The sequence below is a fragment of the Schistocerca nitens genome, chromosome 2 (assembly GCF_023898315.1).
Source record: "Schistocerca nitens isolate TAMUIC-IGC-003100 chromosome 2, iqSchNite1.1, whole genome shotgun sequence".
NCBI classification, from domain to species: Eukaryota; Metazoa; Arthropoda; class Insecta; order Orthoptera; family Acrididae; genus Schistocerca; species Schistocerca nitens.
In genome coordinates, this window is record NC_064615.1 from 865296450 (window position 1) to 865318596 (window position 22147).

At 39.0% G+C, this 22147-nt stretch overlaps 1 protein-coding gene across 1 annotated transcript in view; it reads right to left on the bottom strand.

Annotated features, from left to right (window-relative positions):
* The window catches only part of LOC126237140 (glutamate--cysteine ligase catalytic subunit), a 127972-nt gene that overhangs the window by 25936 nt on the left and 79889 nt on the right, over positions 1-22147 (bottom strand). Inside the window, exons 8-9 of the mRNA XM_049946969.1 lie at positions 16681-16878; positions 4998-5171 (exon numbers count right to left, since the gene is read on the bottom strand). Coding sequence (XP_049802926.1) covers positions 4998-5171; positions 16681-16878 — 372 coding nt within the window. The remainder of the gene's footprint in view (positions 1-4997; positions 5172-16680; positions 16879-22147) is intronic.

Sequence of the window (22147 nt, forward strand, 5' to 3'; positions counted from 1 at the left end):
CAGAAAACATGCAGATAAATTTTGAACAGTGGAAGAAATTAATTAATCAAATTTACCAATTTTGATGAAACTTTTCAAAGCATTACAATACAGGGAGTAAAATAATGTAATGTGTGGTGATGATGTTGGTATCCTTAACTGTTTGGAGAGGTGTCTACAAAGTTTCTAAACTAGATGCAACACACAGTCAATATTATGCACTTCTGCGCAATAAACACCTTTTCCGCAGTGAAGAGTTGCAAATAATTCCATGACAAATCAATACAGAAAAGTACAGTTTTCAAACTGGCCCTCTTCGATTTTCATAAAATTTGGTGTGCTTATTGCACATGACAAGAGAATGAAAATCAGTGACCTTAACCTTGACCTTGTTACACTGTACAGTGTAGTAAAAAATCAAGTTGGGATGAGAATTGTTTTCAGAGATATTAATTTATACATACAGCACTGTATTGTATTAATGCAAAATAAATTTATTCAGACTCCAACAATATGACACAAAGCACTGAAAAACATGTTTATTGTTAAAAGAAAGGTGATGATATAAGAATACACTGTACGGTAACAATGTAGGCAGGCCAATATCAAGCTATCAAATATTGGATGGCAGCATGGGTGCTACATGTACACAGATAGTTGCTGCAAAAGATGATATGCATTGTAATTATATACAAATCTACCTTCAAGACTGAGTTTGAGATCATCATGCATTGCTGTAATCCATTCAGGGAAGAAATCTCCGTAAAATGCACATATGGATGGCTGGTATGGTCAGTGGCAAAACAACAAACTACAAAATATGTGATAAATATAGAAAAATATTAACTCAAGGACAAGGGCCTGCGGCTGGCCCAACTACATGGAAACCAGAGGAAACCACAAACCTGCCTAGCTTCTCAGGTGAGTCAGATACACTTGTAGCCCCAAAAATTGTTTTAGATGCATTAAATGATAGTTCGGTATCTCTTAGCGAGTCCCCAGTGCAAAAGAAGTAGGTGGGAGAGAAAGAAAATACACAGAAAAAATTCTAGCAAGCATATGAGGTATTCGGAAGTAAATAAGTACCTAGTGTGGAAGAGTACGCAGATTAATAAACACATGTTGTATCTAAAATGATAATGCAATTGAAAGTGAAATTCAGTACCTGCACCACAAGCAGTGAAAGATTGAAATTCTGAAATTTCTTCTGAAAAGTTTGAGCATTTGAAGGACTGAAAATGAACTTGGAGCCTCTAACTATTTAATGAGAAAAGCAAAACAATTAGTCAAACAATGTGGTATCTTAGCAACTCCCAATCCACAACCTAAATGTGTCTCAATTGAACAAACCGCTAAAGGTGTCATAGAATTCTACAAAGAGAGACGATATAAGCCACTGTTGTACTGGGAAGAAGGATTTTGTTTCTGTCACAGAAAATGTCTCTAGGATTCATAAACAAAAATGACTAGTGCCAGGAAACCTGCATTAAGTGTATCAAGATGAACATCCAGGACTGAAAATAGGACTATCAAAATTCTGCCATTTGTGACCCAAGAACTGCGTTTTGGCTGGTGCATGTGGTACCCAGAGAGAGTGAGTTTGCAGTATTCACTAAGATGTGAAGCTCATGTTGGAAGGTTCCAGATTAAAGGAGTTGACATGTGATGTTAACTTAGCACCTACAAACACTGTCTAGCTTGGGTCATTTGTTATCCTGCACAGCCAAAATGCTAGATGCCCACATGTCAAAACTTCCCAGGTACACATTCTATCATGACACACCTGCAAAACTTGTTTGATGAAAATGGAATTGATAAAGTAACATATAACCTGTGAAAATGTACTGATAAAACAACTCTCCAGACATGTGTAGCATCTGTTACGACTTCTTGGAAAATTATGCAGGCAAATTAAAAATCTCCTGTTGCACTCCTTCACAGTCACCCAATGGTCTCAATTTCTACAACACTTGGTGACAATGAATACATTGAAATATGTGACTTTGCAGAAAACTGTGCACTTGTCCTGCAGCATGAGGTCCAGGGGTTTCATAGGAACAAGGCACAGGCCACCACTCATCCATTTGTTGTTTATTATAGACATCCAGAAAACTGTGCAACTGATCACATTTCCTTTGTTATAATATCAGGATATCTTAAACATGACACAATAGTGTTAACTTTTTCAGTGTCACTGGTTAGCTTCACGAGATCCCATTTCCTTGATGTGACAACAGTAGATGTGACAACAGTAGCAGGGCAGACACAATAGTGTTAACTTTTTCAGTGTCACTGGCTAGCTTCACGAGATCCCATTTCCTTGATGTGACAACAGTAGGTGTGACAACAGTAGCAGGGCAAACATATTTCCTTTCACCAAAAGATGCACAAACAGTATTATATGTTGCTTCCCAGTACTGAGGCATAGTAAGTCTAGATGATACATTTGTCGTATTTGTTTCTGTAAATCTGAACCTGTCTACTGTGCCTTTCAAGTACGTGTTCAGCTCGGATGGCTATATCATCTTTTGCATAACTGAAGGTCAGATGTTGTAGTGTGTGACATTGCATCTTTTAAATGCTTGCTGTTGACTGTACTAACTTACTGTGCTAAGTTAGACCACCACCTTTTTAACAATAAACATGTTTTTCAGAGCTTTGTGCCATATTGTTGGAGTCTGAATACAATTTATTTTGCATTAATGAAACACATTTCTGTGTATATAAATTAATATCTCCTAATCTCTTTGTCACCCCAATCCGATTTTTTACTCTGTTGTATACTGTAACATGAAGAAGCAAACACACTTTTTTCATCAATTTTGCAGGTGACTGGACTGCACTGACCTTAATTGTGTACATTCTTCAAACCTGACAAAACTGCATATCATTGAAAAGCTTGTTTCAAGAACTTTTCAAAATTACCTGGTTCATTGTTCTATCTTTATTAGAACAGATGTTACAGAAATGTTTGTCAAATTTTCCATACATTTTTAGAACTTCAAGTGGCCATTACTATTGTCTTACTTGTGATAAAATTCTGTAATTTCGGATTTTTAATTCTCTTGTCATGTGCAATGAACACGTCAAATTTTATGAAAATCGAAGAGGGTCGGGTTGGCACCTTTGTTGATCTGACAGGGAATGGCTCATGCCACAGAATATGACACCACAAGAAAGTAGAGAAAAAACATGAAAAGTTAGTCAACTGTATGACAATTTCATCTCCAATGTCTGCTATTATACGTAACACAAAAGTGTAGGGCTTAGATGTGACTTTCCTTGAGTTCGGGCTCCATTTTATTACTTTTCTTGTAAAGCTGTGTGTGTGTGTGTGTGTGTGTGTGTGTGTGTGTACAGCATAGTTCAGTCTGTCTGGAAACATACCCTTTGATAATAACCTAAAATGTATGACAGGATATGCTGCATATATGTGACAAACAGGATTTAGTGACTTACTTGCAATATTAGCAATAATGTGAGATATTCTGCTTTGGTAGGAATAAATATATCAAACTTAGAATTGAAATCTGTTACTCTATACAAACACTCCAGTCAGCTTCTCGTAAGACTGTCTATAAACTTTCTCTTGTCTTTTCACCAAGTACTGTATTCCATGATATCACTTAATTGTATTCAAAGAAGTTGTTGTATTTGGCTAGTTGTGCATCACAGCCAGAGAGCAATTCATGACTTTATACACATTCATATCATCATCAAATGATCATCCATAAATATGTTGTCCATTAGTGATCTGCTTTCCTGTGCACTTCTGGTGGGAAAATGAACAGCAGAAATCAGGTTTTTTAAGTTTTAAATGAGATTCCCAAATTGCTTCGTTTATCTGAAGCATCCAAAAATTTAATGACCTCTCCACTGTGGGTGTCTTATGGAGGTCCCCTTCTGCTTCCTGGTTTGATGAAGCTTGATGGCTAGTTGTGGTGGTTAGTGGGCCAACCAACTGTGATGCTTGCACATGTGCACATTCACAGCAGCTGGAATATGCCGCCCACTGTTGACCAGCTAATGTCTTGGTTGCTTCTGCAGTTACCTTCATTACAGCAGCCATCTGCTGCATCATTTGCTCCATCATGTCTCTCATGCAATAAGAGCATGGAAGTGAGTTGCCAATGTTGCCACTTATTGTGGCTTAGCATGGTTGTTGGACGGAGCCAAGACTTTTCTTTCTTTTGCTTGATAGGTGGCATATAACTGACTTTCAGCTGATCACAGACACTTATTAGATCATTTCATGTTCTTGATGTACAATTTTGCTACTGATATTACTTCTCCTCTTCCATTTTCTTCATTTCTGTCACTATTCTTCAACTCACATAGTGATATAAAATTCTGAATACAGCTAATCACAATGAGAAATGACACTATGGGAGAAGCACAATAGAAATCCCCCTATTCAGTCATCCAAATGTATGTTTTCTGTGGTTTCTCTCAATCAATTCATGTGAGTGGCAGGATGGCCTCTTTGAAACTGTCATGGTTCATTTTCTACTAAGTTGCACGCTGCTCAAGCTACTGCTCCATCTCCAATTGTTTCATTATTGACAGAGCATTAATCCCTAAAATCTCTACCTTTCGAAACTGATACACTATACCCTGTCTTGTGCAAAGCAATGACACCCTTGCATGAACAATACACCTCTAGAGGATTGTTTCAATATTGCACTATTTGGGATGACAGTGCATGAGAAAAAGAGGTATCACGAGCCAAAGATTAGCAATAACTGAAGTGATAGTTTGCATGTTGGAACTGATTTATATGGTTCTAAATGTGTGTTGTAGCAAAAGCGCTTCACATGCCTGACATACTTTTCGTCATTTATCAAATTAATGGTTCGTAATGGTTTGGAACTACACCAACTTTATTTCCACCCTAAATCAAGCTTATGACATGTCTGAAGTGTTGTGACTACCCTCAGTTTGCAGACACTTTTACAAATTATGGCTTTTGCTTATGACTTCAAATAACAAAATTTAAGATAGCGATAACACATTCTCACCTTGCCATTTATGATCTGATCAATTGTCATTTGTGTATAAACATTACACTCTGTTTTCTGACAACAAGACGTGGCCACTGTAGGAGAATCATCAGTAGTGATATCCTTTCTAAACCAGAACTTCTCATTCCTAATTGCATCCCTTTTCTGTGCCTTCTGCATATTTTCATCCACCTGAGAATTTAATAATAAATAAGAAATCAAGCACAAGAAGCAGCAAAATATAAATTTGCCACAAATTTCAAAAAATAAAACTAGTAACAAAATACAACTGGTTGCTTTATATCACTTTTCTTACGTGCTATAGCTGGGCTTTTACAATCTTCTAGCATGGAGCTGATGACAAAATTTTTGAAAACTTCTAAAAATCACAAATAGACAAATACTAGACTGTACTCACTTTGAGAAAGCCACAGCTCCTAATATTGCCTACAGAAACAAGCAAAGCACTGCACAAACTTCAAGCTTTCAAAACAACATTGTTTTGCTCAGGAAGGAAAGAGAGATTGGTTAGGGGGATTGGGAAGTGGGAGCTGATCAATTAGAACTCAAGCAAAGTGGAACCCACCCAATGTGAAAAGGAGGGGAAGCAAAGATGTATGTAATGTGAAATGCATGCAAGATGCTGCAAATAAAAATATTTCACAATATATAAGAAAAAAAAGCACGTCTTCAAAAGATAGGTTACACTCAGATATCTGACATGAGTTAACAATTATCCATAATAGACTGATTCACTTAAGTATCTCACTGTGTGTGTGTGTGTGTGTGTGTGTGTGTGTGTGTGTGTGTGTGTGTGGTTTTTTTAAGTTTGTTGTATTTATAAAATCTAATCTTTCATTTTGCTACTACCAGTAAGATCTTTTCAATGGAAATACTCCTTTCAAGCACCAGGGTACACTAAAGTGCTGTGGAACCAATCACCTAATTTATTTGTTTGTGTTTACTATGACCAGAGTTAACATTGTCACTGGCACAATTGAAAATCAGTTCTGTCCACTGAAGCTATCGACACACATAAAAAACCAGCAGAACTCAGTACTTGTGATACTGAAATTTTTGTTTCCCATAATCTAAAACATTGTCCGCTGAAGCCATTTTGCATCCTATGTTCACAAGTTACTAGTCTGCCATTAATAGGATTATTTTCCCCATTTTCATACTTTTTGTCCCTTCAGTTTTGATAACGATTTTAAAATTACTACCATCCAATCTTACCAATTTCTTTGGAAACAATTTCTTTACATTCATATTCCAAATCCCCTACCATGTAAGCTACACAATTATTTTGATACATTTAATGCTAAAAGCAAGCACACTGTGGTTCATTCATTGCACAGTCATTAAAAGACTATCACTGTACCTTCTTACTGTTGTACTCTCAATGACAGTGTTTCATACTAAATAGTGATAACATTCACAGGGAATTTTAAGCTGACTTCTACAGCAAATATAGTATTGTTGCCTCATTACATTGATACTATGACTGCTATTACATAACTACTGTAACTTGCTTTGCTTATCTGAATACAATGAACTGTGGAAACTAGAAGCGAACCTACATTGGTCAATTTTGTATCAAGGAGCTGAAAGATGCGGAGCTGTGTGCTGTAAAACATAGTTCCAACCAAAACCTATGGATATGACAATTATTTTGCGGTAATATGATTTACCGCTAATGAAGAGAGAAATAAAATTAATTACTGCTATGGAACAGTTTTATAAAACAGCTCAAGCAATGGAAACAACTGATTTAATTTATCAGGTACCCTCCTCTATGGCTGAGGTCGCTTGACACAGGGTAAGCCAGTTCAAATCCTGATGATGTAAAAAATTTTCACTGCCAGTACTTTTTGAATGGTAAGGGGAGGAGAAGTGGTGGTGTAAAGTTCCTGATCAACAGATTTTGTGCCAATGTCCTGGTTTAAATACCAAACATCTCCAAGTATCTCATGAAGTAAAGACATGTGAAACTGTTGGTGGTGATCCAACCATCAGATGGGGACGTTAAGCTTGGCAGTCCTCTTTGTGCTATTCATGACGAGTAGGCTGTGTGCCAGCACTGGATTTCACCCTCTCCCTTCTATCATCATTATCATCATCACATCATCATCAAGCAACACAAACATTACAGTACACACACACACACACACACACACACACACACACACACACACAATGTAGTATTACAAATCTTGTAATGGAGCCTGTTGAAAATAGTTCAAAAAAGTTTGTCAGATTTCACTCCATAGAATAACTGTGCCCAGAGTGATACATAAAAATTGTTATATTGCAATATGTGTCATTGCAACTGTGCTGAGCCTACACAAGTACCTATAACACACCGATGACAGCACCACTGTTAGCTGAAATCTAGGCCAGGCCATAAGCATTCTTTCACATTTACAAGCAAATGCGGTTTTTTAAATTATTCAGTAATGAGTTGCCACAGACCTTTCAAACAAGAGGCATTTAGATTAGCACACACTGGACTATAAATTAAAACCATGGTCAGCTAGCTGAATGTATTCGTTAATATATTTTTAATGGCTCGAAGTTATCGGTTGCAAATTTAAAACTCAATTTTTGAACAGTATAGTCATATGTTACCGACTATCAATGGTGAGAAGCTCACACTAGAAAACACACTATTTTAAAAACCAGATTTTTTGAATTTTTTCATTCTTTAGTGTGCAATATTTTTGTTAAGGGACCACATAAAAATCTGAAAATTACACACATAGTAGACCTTCATGATATCAAACTTCAGTGTAAATTTCAACTTTGAGATGCAATGGGAAGTTACGAAAAAAATTACCACTATGAGTCAAAAATACATTTCTTAATATCTGCCATATCTGGATTAATGGGTAAAGCGTATCAGTTACGTAATTTAAAAATGTTTATGATCACTGTTTTTTCAAGAGCCAACTAATTACATTATCTTGTTCTCACATTATTATTATTATTGTCATTATTTTTTTTTTTACTACATTGTTCGTTGAACAACAGAGAAATTTCTTCATTCAGTTTGGGCTCCACTGGTTGGGGAGAGAGATATATGCTCTAATTAATGGGAAGCCGCACCAAAAATTGTCTTCCAGAAACACATGCAGGTATAGATGCATGTGTGATAAGAACGTTCCAGCAATTCTGAAACATTACTTGAATGTTAGTTCCTGTTTTCTGGTGCGCGACCTGGTTTTTACCTTTTTTCCCCAATGATGTCTAACAAAGCCAGCATGGCTGCGGTAGCTATTTTTTCTTTGAGCTAACTCCCTCTCCGTAGAGCTGAATTTTCAAATGAAAGTCTTCATTGCATCGGGAGAAGGAAATTAGATTAGGTTATAGCTTAGTAGTAGAATGAAAAACTTGTGACTCCCACATAAAGAACTTTTACTCAACACAATACTGAGACAATTCGATTACATATACCTTTCTCACACCAACTCAGAAGACTGACAGATGCCAAGATCGGTGAAAAAAAGATAAATGAGTTACATAAAATAATTGCTATTTCTGTTCTATTTTCTATCAGCATAGATATAATCATACAACCCTGTGATATCTTTGGCATACGGAGATAGCGCAAATATTTATTTATATTTGCACGCCATTAAAGAACCTACACAGGCCATTAAGTTAAAAGTTCGTCGTCACAGTTGTAAATTCCAGGGGAGACAGCTTCTTCAGTACATTTTTAACAGGCACCCAGAACTGATCCTTTTCAATTTTTTTAAACGAGGTCCTTGGGCCTGGTAGGTTCTAAAATGTAACATGTACATCTTGGTTTTGACAGTCAATATTATCAACGTTGGCAATCCACCACTGTTCACCACAAAAAGAAGCCACTATGACCTTATTTTGAAGTGTCAGTGGCACAAGGTCTCCACATTGTTGAAGTTCACTATCAGGGGATGTTGATGTGAGCTTACACTTGAGCAAGTAGTGAGACCAAGGTAGAAAACAATGAAAAGATCTGTTGCCTTTAATGTTCTAACAAATGTTGAATCTTCCCTCCAAGATATTGGTGTAGAGTTATTGTATTTCCTCATATTTTACAAAACCATAGGTAATCTCTTTTACTTGCTCTTTACAGAATTTAAACATTTCTTGAGGTGTCATGATCTGGTTCTCATAGGTCCACTGCACACTACCTTATGTGACAGCTCACTTTAGTGTGCCCCAGATGCCACCGCACATGTTCTTCCCATAGCACGATGAAACAAAATGCCATTCTGCATCAGCTCCATGGTCTTCTTTGTGAAAGGAGATGTTAATAATTTTTTTGTTTTTTTATTGGCTTGCAGCACTATCAGAGAACGTGGGGCCTTGACACTTGCTTGGCAGCCTACTTGCCAGTATGACAGCGCATGTCCACAGTTGTTGTTGTTGTTGTGGTCTTCAGTCCTGAGACTGGTTTGATGCAGCTCTCCATTCTACTCTATCCTGTGCAAGTTATTTCATGTCCCAGTACGTACTGCAACCTACATCCTTCTGAATCTGCTTGGTGTATTCATCTCTTGGTCTCCCTCTGCGATTTTTACCCTCCACCCTGCCCTCCAATACTAAATTGGTGATCTCTTGATGCCTCAGAACATGTCCTACCAACCGATCCCTTCTTCTAGTCAAGTTGGGCCACAAACTCCTCTTCTCCCCAATCCTATTCAGTACCTCTTTATTAGTTATGTGATCTACCCATCTAATCTTCAGCATTCTTCTCTAGCACCACGTTTCGAAAGCTTCTATTCTCTTCTTGTCCAAACTATTTATCGTCCCTGTTTCACTTCCATATATGGCCACATTCCATACAAATACTTTCAGAAACGACTTCCCGACATTTAAATCTATACTCGATGTTAACAAATTTCTCTTCTTCAGAAACGATTTCCTTGCCATTGCCAGTCTACATTTTATATCCTCTCTACTTTGACCATCATCAGTTATTTTGCTCCCCAAATAGCAAAACTCCTTTACTACTTTAAGTGTCTCATTTCCTAATCTAATTCCCTCAGCATCACTTGATTTAATTCGACTATATTCCATTATCCTCGTTTTGCTTTTGTTGATGTACATCTTATATCCTCCCTTCAAGACACTATCCATTCCGTTCAAATGCTCTTCCAAGTCCTTTGCTGTCTCTGACCGAATTACAATGTCATCGGCGAACCTTAAAGTTTTTATTTCTTCTCCATGGATTTTAATACCTACTCCGAATGTTTCTTATGCTTCCTTTACTGCTTGCTCAATATACAGACTGAACAACATCGGGGAGAGACTACAACCCTGTCTCACTCCCTTCCCAATCACTGCTTCCCTTTCATGTCCCTCGACCCTTATAACTGCCATCTGGCTCCTGTACAAATTGTAAATAGCCTTTCGCTCTCTGTATTTTATCCCTGCCACCTTCAGAATTTCAAAGAGAGTATTCCAGTCAACATTGTCAAAAGCTTTCTCTATGTCTACAAATGCTAGAAACGTAGGTTTGCCTTTTCTTAATCTAGCTTCTAAAATAAGTCATTGAGTCAGTATTGCCTCACATTTTCCCATATTTCTCTGGAATCCAAACTGATCTTCCCCGAGGTCAGCTTCTCCCAGTTTTTCCATTCGTCTGTAAAGAATTTGCGTTAGTATTTTGCAGCCATGACTTATTAATCTGATAGTTCGGTAATTTTCACATCTGTCAACACCTGCTTTCTTTGGGATTGGAATTATTATATTCTTCTTGAAGTATGAGGGTTATTTCGCCTGTCTTATACATTTTGCTCACCAGATTCTAGAGTTTTGTCAGGACTGGCTCTCCCAAGGCTGTCAGTAGTTCTAATGGAATGTTGTCTACTCCCGGGGCCGTGTTTCGACTTAGGTCTTTCAGTGCTCTATCAAACTCTTCACGCAGTATAATATCTCCAATTTCATCTTCATCTACATCCTCTTCCATTACTATAACATTGCCCTCAAGTACATCGCCCTTGTATAGACCCTCTATATACTCCTTCCACCTTTCTGCTTTCCCTTCTTTGCTTAGAACTGGGTTTCCATCTGAGTTCTTGATATTCATACAAGTGGTTCTATTTTCTCCAAAGGTCTCTTTAATTCTCCTGTAGGCAGTATCTATCTTACCCCTAGTGGGATAAGCCTCTACATCCTTATATTTGTCCTCTAGCATGCCTGCTTAGTCATTTTGCACTTCCTGTCGATCTCATTTTTGAGACATTTGTATTCCTTTTTGCCTGCTTCATTTACTGCATTTTTATATTTTCTCCTTTCATCAATTAAATTCAATATTTCTTCTGTTACCCAAGGCTTTCTACTAGCCCTAGTCTTTTTACCTACTTTATACTCTGCTGCCTTCACTACTTCACCCCTCAAAGCTACCCATTCTTCTTCTACTGTATTTCTTTTCCCCATTCTTGTCAATTGTTCCCTTATGCACTCCCTGAAACTCTCTACAACCTCTGGTTCTTTCAGTTTATCCAGGTCCCATCTCCTTAAATTCCCACCTTTTTGCAGTTTCTTCAGTTTTAATATACAGTTCATAACCAATAGATTGTGGTCAGAGTCCACATCTGCCCCTGAAAATGTGTTACAATTTAAAACCTGGTTCCTAAATCTGTGTCTTACCATTATATAATCTATCTGAAACCTGTCAGTATCTCAAGGCTTCTTCCATGTATACAACCTTCTTTTATGATTCTTGAACCAAGTGTTAGCTACGATTACGTTGTGTTCTGTGCAAAATTCCACCAGACGGCTTCCTCTTTCATTTCTTACCCTACTTCATATTCACCTACTACTTTTCCTTCTCTTCCTTTTCCTACTATCGAATTCCAGTCACCCATGACTATTAAATTTCCGTCTCCCTTCACTATCTGAATAATTTCTTTTATTTCATCATACATTTCCTCAATTTCTTCGTCATCTGCAGAGCTAGTTGGCATATAGACTCGTACTACTGCCGTAGGCATTGGCTTCATGTCTATTTTGGCCACAACAATGCGTTCACTGTGCTGTTTGTAGCAGCTTACCCGCACTCCTCTTTTCCTATTCATTATTAAACCTACTCCTGCATTACCCATATTTGATTTTGTATTTATAACCCTGTATTCACCTGACCAAAAGTCTTGTTCCTCCGGCCACTGAACTTCACTAATTCCCACTATATCCAACTTTAACCTATCCATTTCCCTTTTTAAATTTTCTAACCTACCTGCCCGATTAAGGGATCTGACATTCCACGCTCCGATCCATAGCAGTTTTCTTTCTCCTGATAACGACGTCCTCCTGAGTAGTCCCCGCCCGGAGATCCGAATGGGGGACTATTTTACCTCCGGAATATTTTACCCAAGAGGTCGCCATCATCATTTATCCATACAGTAAAGCTGCATGCCCTCGGGAAAAATTACAGCCGTAGTTTCCCCTTGCTTTCAGCCGTTCGCAGTACCAAGACAGCAAGGCCGGTTTGGTTAGTGTTACAAGGCCTGGTTAGTGTTACAAGGCCAGATCAGTCAATCATCCAGACTGTTGCCCCTGCAACTACTGAAAAGGCTGCTGCCCCTCTTCAGGAACCACACGTTTGTCTGGCCTCTCAACAGATACCCCTCCGTTGTGGTTGCTCCTACAGTACGGCTATCTGTATCGCTGAGGCATGCAAGCCTACCCACCAACGGCAAGGTCTATGGTTCATGGGGGTGGAGGGGGGAGGGGGGGGGGTCCACAGTAAACAGACCATATTTGTATTCATGGGGCAGTTTCTTCATGGGTAAGTTAGCATCGTTACAGTTAATTTTCCGGTTTAAGGCTGCTTCTGGCTTTGTTGCTTCATATTTTACAACAATTTTAGCTGTTTTTTTTCATTCTTATTAGTCCCCATTCATTTGTCAAAAGTTTATTGACCTAGCCATTATATGGGTGTATTTAGCAGTCTTGAGTTTTTTCTGCTCACTGAATATGCCTATTTGCCCAAGTTAGATACCCTTGCCTGCCTTAGTAGCTCTCTTTTTCCTACAAGTCACTAACTTTTTTCATATTGCTTTGAGGTGATGTAATGGAGCACTGACAGTAGCTGTCTGGCTGATTCCTCCCTGTTCTTTGGGACCCTTAATCACATTTAACACCTCAGTTACGAGTACGAAGAATTTTATCAGTGATTTAATGATGCACTGACAGTGGCTATCTGGCTCTTACCTCCCAGATTTATGGGACTCTTAATTACATTCGACAACTTGGTTGCGATTAGCAAGAATTTTTATCAGTAAGCTCAGTTATAGTGCAATATTTTATGAGTTGTAATTTATACCCCTCACCAACCCCTGGAGCACTAATGTGGACCTGTGCTCTACAGTCCAGTTGGCGTATGTCTTCCTCTTGTTATTTTTAATTTATTCATTTATCATTGCCTCTAATAGCAACATACATTTACACTAGTTTGTAATTTCCCCAGACTGTCTGACAAGACCTAGAACAGGTGAAAGATTAAATAAACCTATCTTGACTGTTTTTTCTGTTCTAAAATTCTTCAAACATAGTGCATGTTTGCCTGGACAGTCTTGACATTTTCCCGTGATCATACAACTGTAACTGTCAATATTGCAAACCAGAACTTTCAAAAGTTCTTTGGAGTCAACTTTATAAGATTGGCCCCATCTATCATCGACTTTACATTCTGGTGATACAAACAAACGAAACATTATGGGTGCCAGATGCCCCTGCAACAATACACCATTTTGGTCTCAATTCGCAACGGTCGAGCAACCAGTTATTTTTTTCCTGGATCACTTGGAATGGAATGACTCTTAAGTAAAGCTGTACTCAATCCAAAGGTTGAGTTGAACACTGCAGTGCTTTAATGGGCATGGCCCTATGCCCTACAGTTCCTCCAAATTTTGAAGTGACTTACCCAATCAGTTACGAGTGGATGTACAGTTTAACATGAGACTCCAAACCAAAGTGCATTTGTTCCACAACAGTTGCACAGTTATTTATTGATAGAAATCTACACTACCAAGTTTCACAAACTCAGTCCCATCTTCAGGTACATCTACAAATAGCAGGATGCTGTGCCCATGTCCAAGTCAGCTTCCAAAGCAACACATCTGCAGCACATGGCTGATCAGACAGAATGTCCAATTGTGTACGTGGGAAAAAGCACCTTTCAAATGTAAGTCACCCTTATCTTAACAGGGCCAGCGAGAGGTCACGGAGAGAAAGGCCAAACCAAGCAAATGCATAAATAGTGCTATTACTGGAAGGCAACATGCACATAACATGTAACAATTACTCTTACAGTGCACCAATGAATCCTGCGAGGCAACGGAAAGAGAAATTTATGTCACAATGCATTTTTCACATTTAGAATCATTGCCAGGTGTGAAATAAGCAGTAAGTGACAGATGAAATACTAAGAACACCTGGGAATTCAACCCCTGGCCTTAGGACTTTTAGTCTGGCACTTAATCACTTACCAACACAACTGCCATAGTACTTGCAGGAACCTGGTCACTTCTTTTGACAACTGCATGATTAGGAATGTGATAAATTTTTGAATGAACAGAACAGAGTGCCTCCAGTGATTCGTCATCAGTTACGCCCAGTATATATGCCAGAATAATGAGTAAGCAAAGCAATGTTGTGCTATTGGTATAGACACTGTTCCAAAAGCCATCAAAACATTGACAATGAAGAGTACAGATTGATGTAGTAAGTGCTATTTCATAGCCAACTGTATCATGGTCAAATATTTTATCAGAGTTAGTATTTCCTGGATACAAATATTAAAAAAGTAACAAATATTCCAGTCGCTGGTACTGCACAACATCTGGGAAAGCTCAATTTGGAAAGAGAATGTGCATAAGAATACGTTTTCAGAATAAAGAACCACCTATGCATGAACGCAATGACGTATCAGTGCTCTCATAAGTTACACACATCAAACAATGGGTGATTGAATGGTCTCTGTAAGGTACATGCCATGTATGGAAAGTTATGGAGCATCCATGGGATCTAACATCTTACAACAAAGAAACACTTACATTTGTCTGCTAACTCGAGTTCGTGTTATGTGAAACTGTGGACACTTTAACATCACAGTTTTAGGTTTGGGGTGTTTTGAACTATGCTTATGTAAAACACTAGTGGAGGTTGGGCCTGAACTACATCATTTACAATGCTTGCCAACCTCTCAAAAAAACTGCTCGGTATCTGATAAAAAAAGCGAAGCACCCAGAAGATATGATCGGATGTCAGTGTAACTTCATGGTACACACAATCAGCAGGTATGTAAATAATTAAAGAGCCTGAGTTCCATGTGGCAAAGTGCATTAATGTTGTTCATGTTTAGTGTAGTTAACAGGCCTGGCAGGGAATATAAGGGGCATGAACAGCATCAGATGTTGAGTGATCGCTGTGGAGGACACAGAAATGCTGCATACTCAAGTGAGACAGTTTATCAGCATCTGAGAAATTGAAAGGGATTTCTCTGTGGGTCTCCATTTGGCTAGTTGGTTGAAGCATAAATATCTAGATCTGTGTGGCATTCAGATGTGACAGTGACCCAACGTTGTACTACACAGGAAAGAGAGGGCAGGCGTAGTCACTGTTAAAGTTCCACCCAATCACATCTGACACCACAAGGGAAGATCACTTCCAAGTGCATCGTAACACCTTAAGATCTGCATCTACTGTCCAAAAAAAAAAAGTAACAGACTCCCAGCAACATTCTGTATGACTAAAAAGCACAAACCATTGATGAATTGTGGTGTATTGTGTTCAGCAATTAATCGCATTTCTGCACTACCCTGGATGGCACTAACTGATGAATATGACCTAGGATGAGGACCCATTCTCCCTAATTCTCAATATCTGCTTTTTTTAACACTCTACTTCAAAGCACTGAGGTTTCTCCTTCACGAATGTGGCAAGGCAACCTTATAAGCTTGTACATGTATATCATTAAAAAATGCTAATTTTGCCAATAACAGAAGCTAATTTTGGAAAAAGCAAATGCTACATTCTCAGGTCCCTATTCACACTGCGTAGCATTTCTATGGATCTGCGTGTCAGCATTATTGAAACTCAGTGAGTTTCCATTTGTAGGTCACTGTCACTGTGACAAAATGAGGGTGTCTTGACCTACAGATGGTCGAGTTGGGGGTTTGGGTGGAGAAGGAAGAGGGAGGGGTGGGGGGAGGAAGTCCTATCGACAACAAGGACATTAGAGACTGAGCACACACTTGGAATGGTTAAAGATAGAAAAGGAATTCAGCTGTGCCCTTTCAAAGGACCATCATGTTCGTTTATTGATTTCGAAAGTCACTTTGAACAAATAAGTCTAACTGTCAACAGAAGGCAGACCATATGTGTTATTCAAACAAATAATATATTGTCATCGCTTAATGCATGGCAGTTTTTTTAAAAAAATTATACTCTGTTGTGCAGTGAAAATATTATCAAAATAAAAGAACACATGCTGTTCTAAAGTTTTTAAAAAAATGCAATGTGAATGTGTGTGTGTGTGTGTGTGTGTGTGTGTGTGTGTGTGTGTGTGTGTGTGTGTGTGTGTGTGAGCGTGCCCTTTTTAATAGCAATGTGTGATGCTTTTACAGACTGAATATACATTAAGCATATTAGATACAAAGTATCGCAAAAGTACAGGATGTTAGAGCAGCAGTGGAAAGCTAATACCTACCTTACTAATAGGAATCATGAGGTTCAGTCGGAATGACAGGATTACCCTTGTGAGCAGAACAACAAAACAAACAATAGCAGCATTTTCGAAATCTGTGATTTGAGCTTCACAGGGTCTAAATTCAACTCGCCAACCAATAGAGGAATTTGGTGGTGGTGGCTTGAACCTCATAGTCTGCCAGTTGGTGGATTGAATGTTCTGAAAAAGCAAATAGAGCAAAATTAACAACAGTTCTAAAGCAGTAATATTTTAAAAATTAATTACCATTAGTGTGTATCACATGAAAATTACCATTAGTGTATATCACATAAAACACTACAATAATGAAATAAAAACTGATAAACTGACAAGAAACTCAAGATGGAAATATATATGAGGGCAGATCACTACTCAAACAGAAGTACTTAAAAGATGATGAACTTCCAAGCTTTTGGCCAAAGCCCTTCTTCAGAGCTAACAAATTCAGACACAGCTCTCACACACGTGGCAAAAGTCTCTCACTACTGCGGCATTACCTGGACAAATAGCAATCTTGGCTAGGTTCGAGAAATGGAAATGGCAGTAAGAAGGAAGAAAATGGAATAGGGGAGGAATGTGGTTTAAGAGGTATAGTGTCAGTGTCTAATGTCAGCCCACATCCATTCTCTGTCATGGTTTACATCACCTTGTACTATGAAATGATGAAAATCCTCCCTACTACACCCCCACACCTCCCAAAGTGGGACTCCACTGCCAAACTAAACTAAAGTATATCTGCATCTGTATTAACATCCTTTCTGCTAGCAACTCCTCCTGCGATATGTCTTATGCCTTTCAAAGATCCAAGTGCAGCACCAGTACTGTACATCCATCCACCATACTATTCCAGCTCTGCCATTTATTTTTCTTGTCCCATAAGAGGCTGGGAACCTGTGAAAGTTGCAATGCCATCTACCATGTAAAAACAACCGAGTTTTCTCCAAACATATAACCCTAAAAAAATCATCTAGATGAATGGTCGCTACCAAACTGCAACTAAGGGGGCAAACTGACCAATGTGTTGTGGAGCACATTACTCAATACAATTCAGTCATTTGACAATCCATGCTCTCTGGGTCCTGCTCCATTAAAAACAGATTTTCTGAATTGCACAGGTGGGAACTCTCCCTCCAACATACCTGTTGTTCCAACAACTGCCCAGACCTCAATTTCCTCTGGTCTCAGTTTCCAGTCATCTCAAGAATATCAATAACAATAATGGTAATGCTGCCTTCAGAACAATCATTTTCTTATTTGAAACTGATAATCATATTCCCCCCCCCCCCCATTCATGGACCTTGCCGTTGGTGGAGAGGCTTGCGTACCTCAGCGATACAGATAGCCGTACCGTAGGTGCAACCACAACGGAGGGGTATCTGTTGAGAGGCCAGACAAACGTGTGGTTCCTGAATAGGGGCAGCAGCCTTTTCAGTAGTTGCAAGGGCAACAGTCTGGATGACTGACTGATGTGGCCTTGTAACAATAACCAAAACGGCCTTGCTGTGCTGGTACTGCGAACGGCTGAAAGCAAGAGGAAACTACAGTCGTAATTTTTCCCGAGGGCATGCAGCTTTACTGTATGATTAAATGATGATGGCGTCCTCTTGGGTAAAATATTCCGGAGCTAAAATAGTCCCCCATTCGGATCTCCGGGCGGGGACTACTCAAGAGGATGTCGTTATCAGGAGAAAGAAAACTGGCGTTCTACGGATCGGAGCGTGGAATGTCAGATCCCTTAATCGGGCAGGTAGGTTAGAAAATTTAAAAAGGGAAATGGATAGGTTGAAGTTACATATAGTGGGAATTAGTGAAGTTTGGTGGCAGGAGGAACAAGACATCTGGTCAGGTGACTACAGGGTTATAAATACAAAATCAAATAGGGGTAATGCAGGAGTAGGTTTAATAATGAATAGGAAAATAGGAATGCGGGTAAGCTACTACAAACAGCATAGTGAACGCATTATTGTGGCCAAGATAGATACGAAGCCCACACATACTACAGTATTACAAATTTATATGCCACCTAGCTCTGCAGATGACGAAGAAATTGAAGAAATGTATGATGAAATAAAAGAAATTATTCAGATTGTGAAGGGAGACGAAAATTTAATAGTCATGGGTGACTGGAATTCGAGTGTAGGAAAAGGGAGAGAAGGAAACATAGTAGGTGAATATGGATTGGGGCTAAGAAATGAAAGAGGAAGCCGCCTGGTAGAATTTTGCACAGAGCACAACATAATCATAGCTAACACTTGGTTTAAGAATCATGAAAGAAGGTTGTATACATGGAAGAACCCTGGAGATACTAAAAGGTACCAGATAGATTATATAATGGTAAAACAGAGATTTAGGAACCAGGTTTTAAATTGTAAGACATTTCCAGGGGCAGATGTGGACTCTGACCACAATCTATTGGTTATGACCTGTAGATTAAAACTGAAGAAACTGCAAAAAGGTGGGAATTTAAGGAGATGGGACCTGGATAAACTGAAAGAACCAGAGGTTGTACAGAGTTTCAGGGAGAGCATAAGGGAACAATTGACAGGAATGGGGGAAAGAACTACAGTAGAAGAAGAATGGGTAGCTTTGAGGGATGAAGTAGCGAAGGCAGCAGAGGATCAAGTAGGTAAAAAGACTAGGGCTAGTAGAAATCCTTGGGTAACAGAAGAAATATTGAATTTAATTGATGAAAGGAGAAAATATAAAAATGCAGTAAATGAAACAGGCAAAAAGGAATACAAACGTCTCAAAAATGAGATCGACAGGAAGTGCAAAATGGCTAAGCAGGGATGGCTAGAGGACAAATGTAAGGATGTAGAGGCTTGTCTCACTAGGGGTAAGATAGATACTGCCTACAGGAAATTTAAAGAGACCTTTGGAGATAAGAGAACGACTTGTATGAATATCAAGAGCTCAGATGGAAACCCAGTTCTAAGCAAAGAAGGGAAAGCAGAAAGGTGGAAGGAGTATATAGAGGGTCTATACAAGGGCGATGTACTTGAGGACAATTTTATGGAAATGGAAGAGGATGTAGATGAAGATGAAATTGGAGATATGATACTGCGTGAAGAGTTTGATAGAGCACTGAAAGACCTGAGTCGAAACAAGGCCCCCGGAGTAGACAACATTCCATTGGAACTACTGACGGCCTTGGGAGAGCCAGTCCTGACGAAACTCTACCATCTGGTAAGCAAGATGTATGAAACAGGCGAAATACCCTCAGACTTCAAGAAGAATATAATAATTCCAATCCCAAAGAAAGCAGGTGTTGACAGATGTGAAAATTACCGAACTATCAGTTTAATAAGTCACAGCTGCAAAATACTAACACGAATTCTTTACAGACGAATGGAAAAACTGGTAGAAGCCAACCTCGGGGAAGATCAGTTTGGATTCCGTAGAAACACTGGAACACGTGAGGCAATACTGACCTTACGACTTATCTTAGAAGAGAGATTAAGGAAAGGCAAACCTACATTTCTAGCATTTATAGACTTAGAGAAAGCTTTTGACAATGTTGACTGGAATACTCTCTTTCAAATTCTAAAGGTGGCAGGGGTAAAATACAGGGAGCGAAAGGCTATTTACAATTTGTACAGAAACCAGATGGCAGTTATAAGAGTCGAGGGACATGAAAGGGAAGCAGTGGTTGGGAAGGGAGTAAGACAGGGTTGTAGCCTCTCCCCGATGTTGTTCAATCTGTATATTGAGCAAGCAGTAAAGGAAACAAAAGAAAAATTCGGAGTAGGTGTTAAAATTCATAGAGAAGAAATAAAAACTTTGAGGTTCGCCGATGACATTGTAATTCTATCAGAGACAGCAAAGGACTTGGAAGAGCAGTTGAATGGAATGGACAGTGTCTTGAAAGGAGGATATAAGATGAACACCAACAAAAGCAAAACAAGGATAATGGAATGTAGTCTAATTAAGTCGGGTGATGCTGAGGGAATTAGATTAGGAAATGAGACACTTAAAGTAGTAAAGGAGTTTTGCTATTTGGGGAGCAAAATAACTGATGATGGTCGAAGTAGAGAGGATATAAAATGTAGACTGGCAATGGCAAGGAAATCGTTTCTGAAGAAGAGAAATTTGTTAACATCGAGTATAGATTTAAGTGTCAGGAAGTCATTTCTGAAAGTACTTGTATGGAGTGTAGCCATGTATGGAAGTGAAACATGGACGATAAATAGTTTGGACAAGAAGAGAATAGAAGCTTTCGAAATGTGGTGCTACAGAAGAATGCTGAAGATTAGATGGGTAGATCACATAACTAATGAGGATGTATTGAATAGGATCGGGGAGAAGAGAAGTGTGTGGCACAACTTGAGCAGAAGAAGGGATCGGTTGGTAGGACATGTTCTGAGGCATCGAGGGATCACCAATTTAGTATTGGAGGGCAGCGTGGAGGGTAAAAATCGTAGAGGGAGACCAAGAGATGAATACACTAAGCAGATTCAGAAGGATGTAGGTTGCAGTAGGTACTGGGAGATGAAAAAGCTTGCACAGGATAGAGTAGCATGGAGAGCTGCATCAAACCAGTCTCAGGACTGAAGACCACAACAACAACAATCATATTTACGAAGACGTTACAACCTCCCTCCAATTTAGCCCACTTCTTGGGATAGTAACATCATCACCTGTGATATTTTAATATTATAAAATTATCTATGATTGCAACCAAACAGTTTAGGTGAAGTGGCTACTGACTGACTGTTCATAGAAACATAACACTTCCGACATCTGTGGTATACATGCCAGCCCCTTCCCTTCAAGTCCCCTACACACTGCCAAAGTGTTTAATTAAGGGTTTGGGGCAGCCAAGTTCTCAAGCTGGAAGATTGTTAATGTCACTAGTCCTGTAATATCACAAAATCAGAGATATTCAACGAGTGCTGTGAACAACAGCAACAACAACACTGTGAATAAGGATCTTTGTTAAACTAGACATGTCCAGAGGAAGGGACACACTATTAGAAAGTAAACCTGAACCTAAAGATGTGCTGTATACCTAAGGGGTGGATGGCTGTAAACGTAAACACTTATTGGGAGCAGTTGCATGTCTATTGTCATCAAAGTACATAGACAAACTCTTCCAGAAGGCATTCAAATACAGTTCCACACTGTTGTTTGGTGAACAAAATACATGCTTAATACAAGACTTTTGCAGACAGAACTCTGCACATCATTCAGTTTGTGTACTTCCATGATAAGACATGTAACCACTGGAGAAGAGTGTTGGTGGCTGAAAGCAGTTGTGGTAAGCAAAAATAGAAGTGCAGCTGGTGCTGTCATTTGATTCCTAAAAACTATTTGTGGTTAATGTGAAAGGTGACCTAGTGGCATTTAGTGTGTATCAGATTGCATTCATTGCACAGGGGTGGAGCTATCTGCCACCCTGAACCCTCAAAACATCAAGGACTGATTTCAAACTCCATAGCACCTTGTTAAA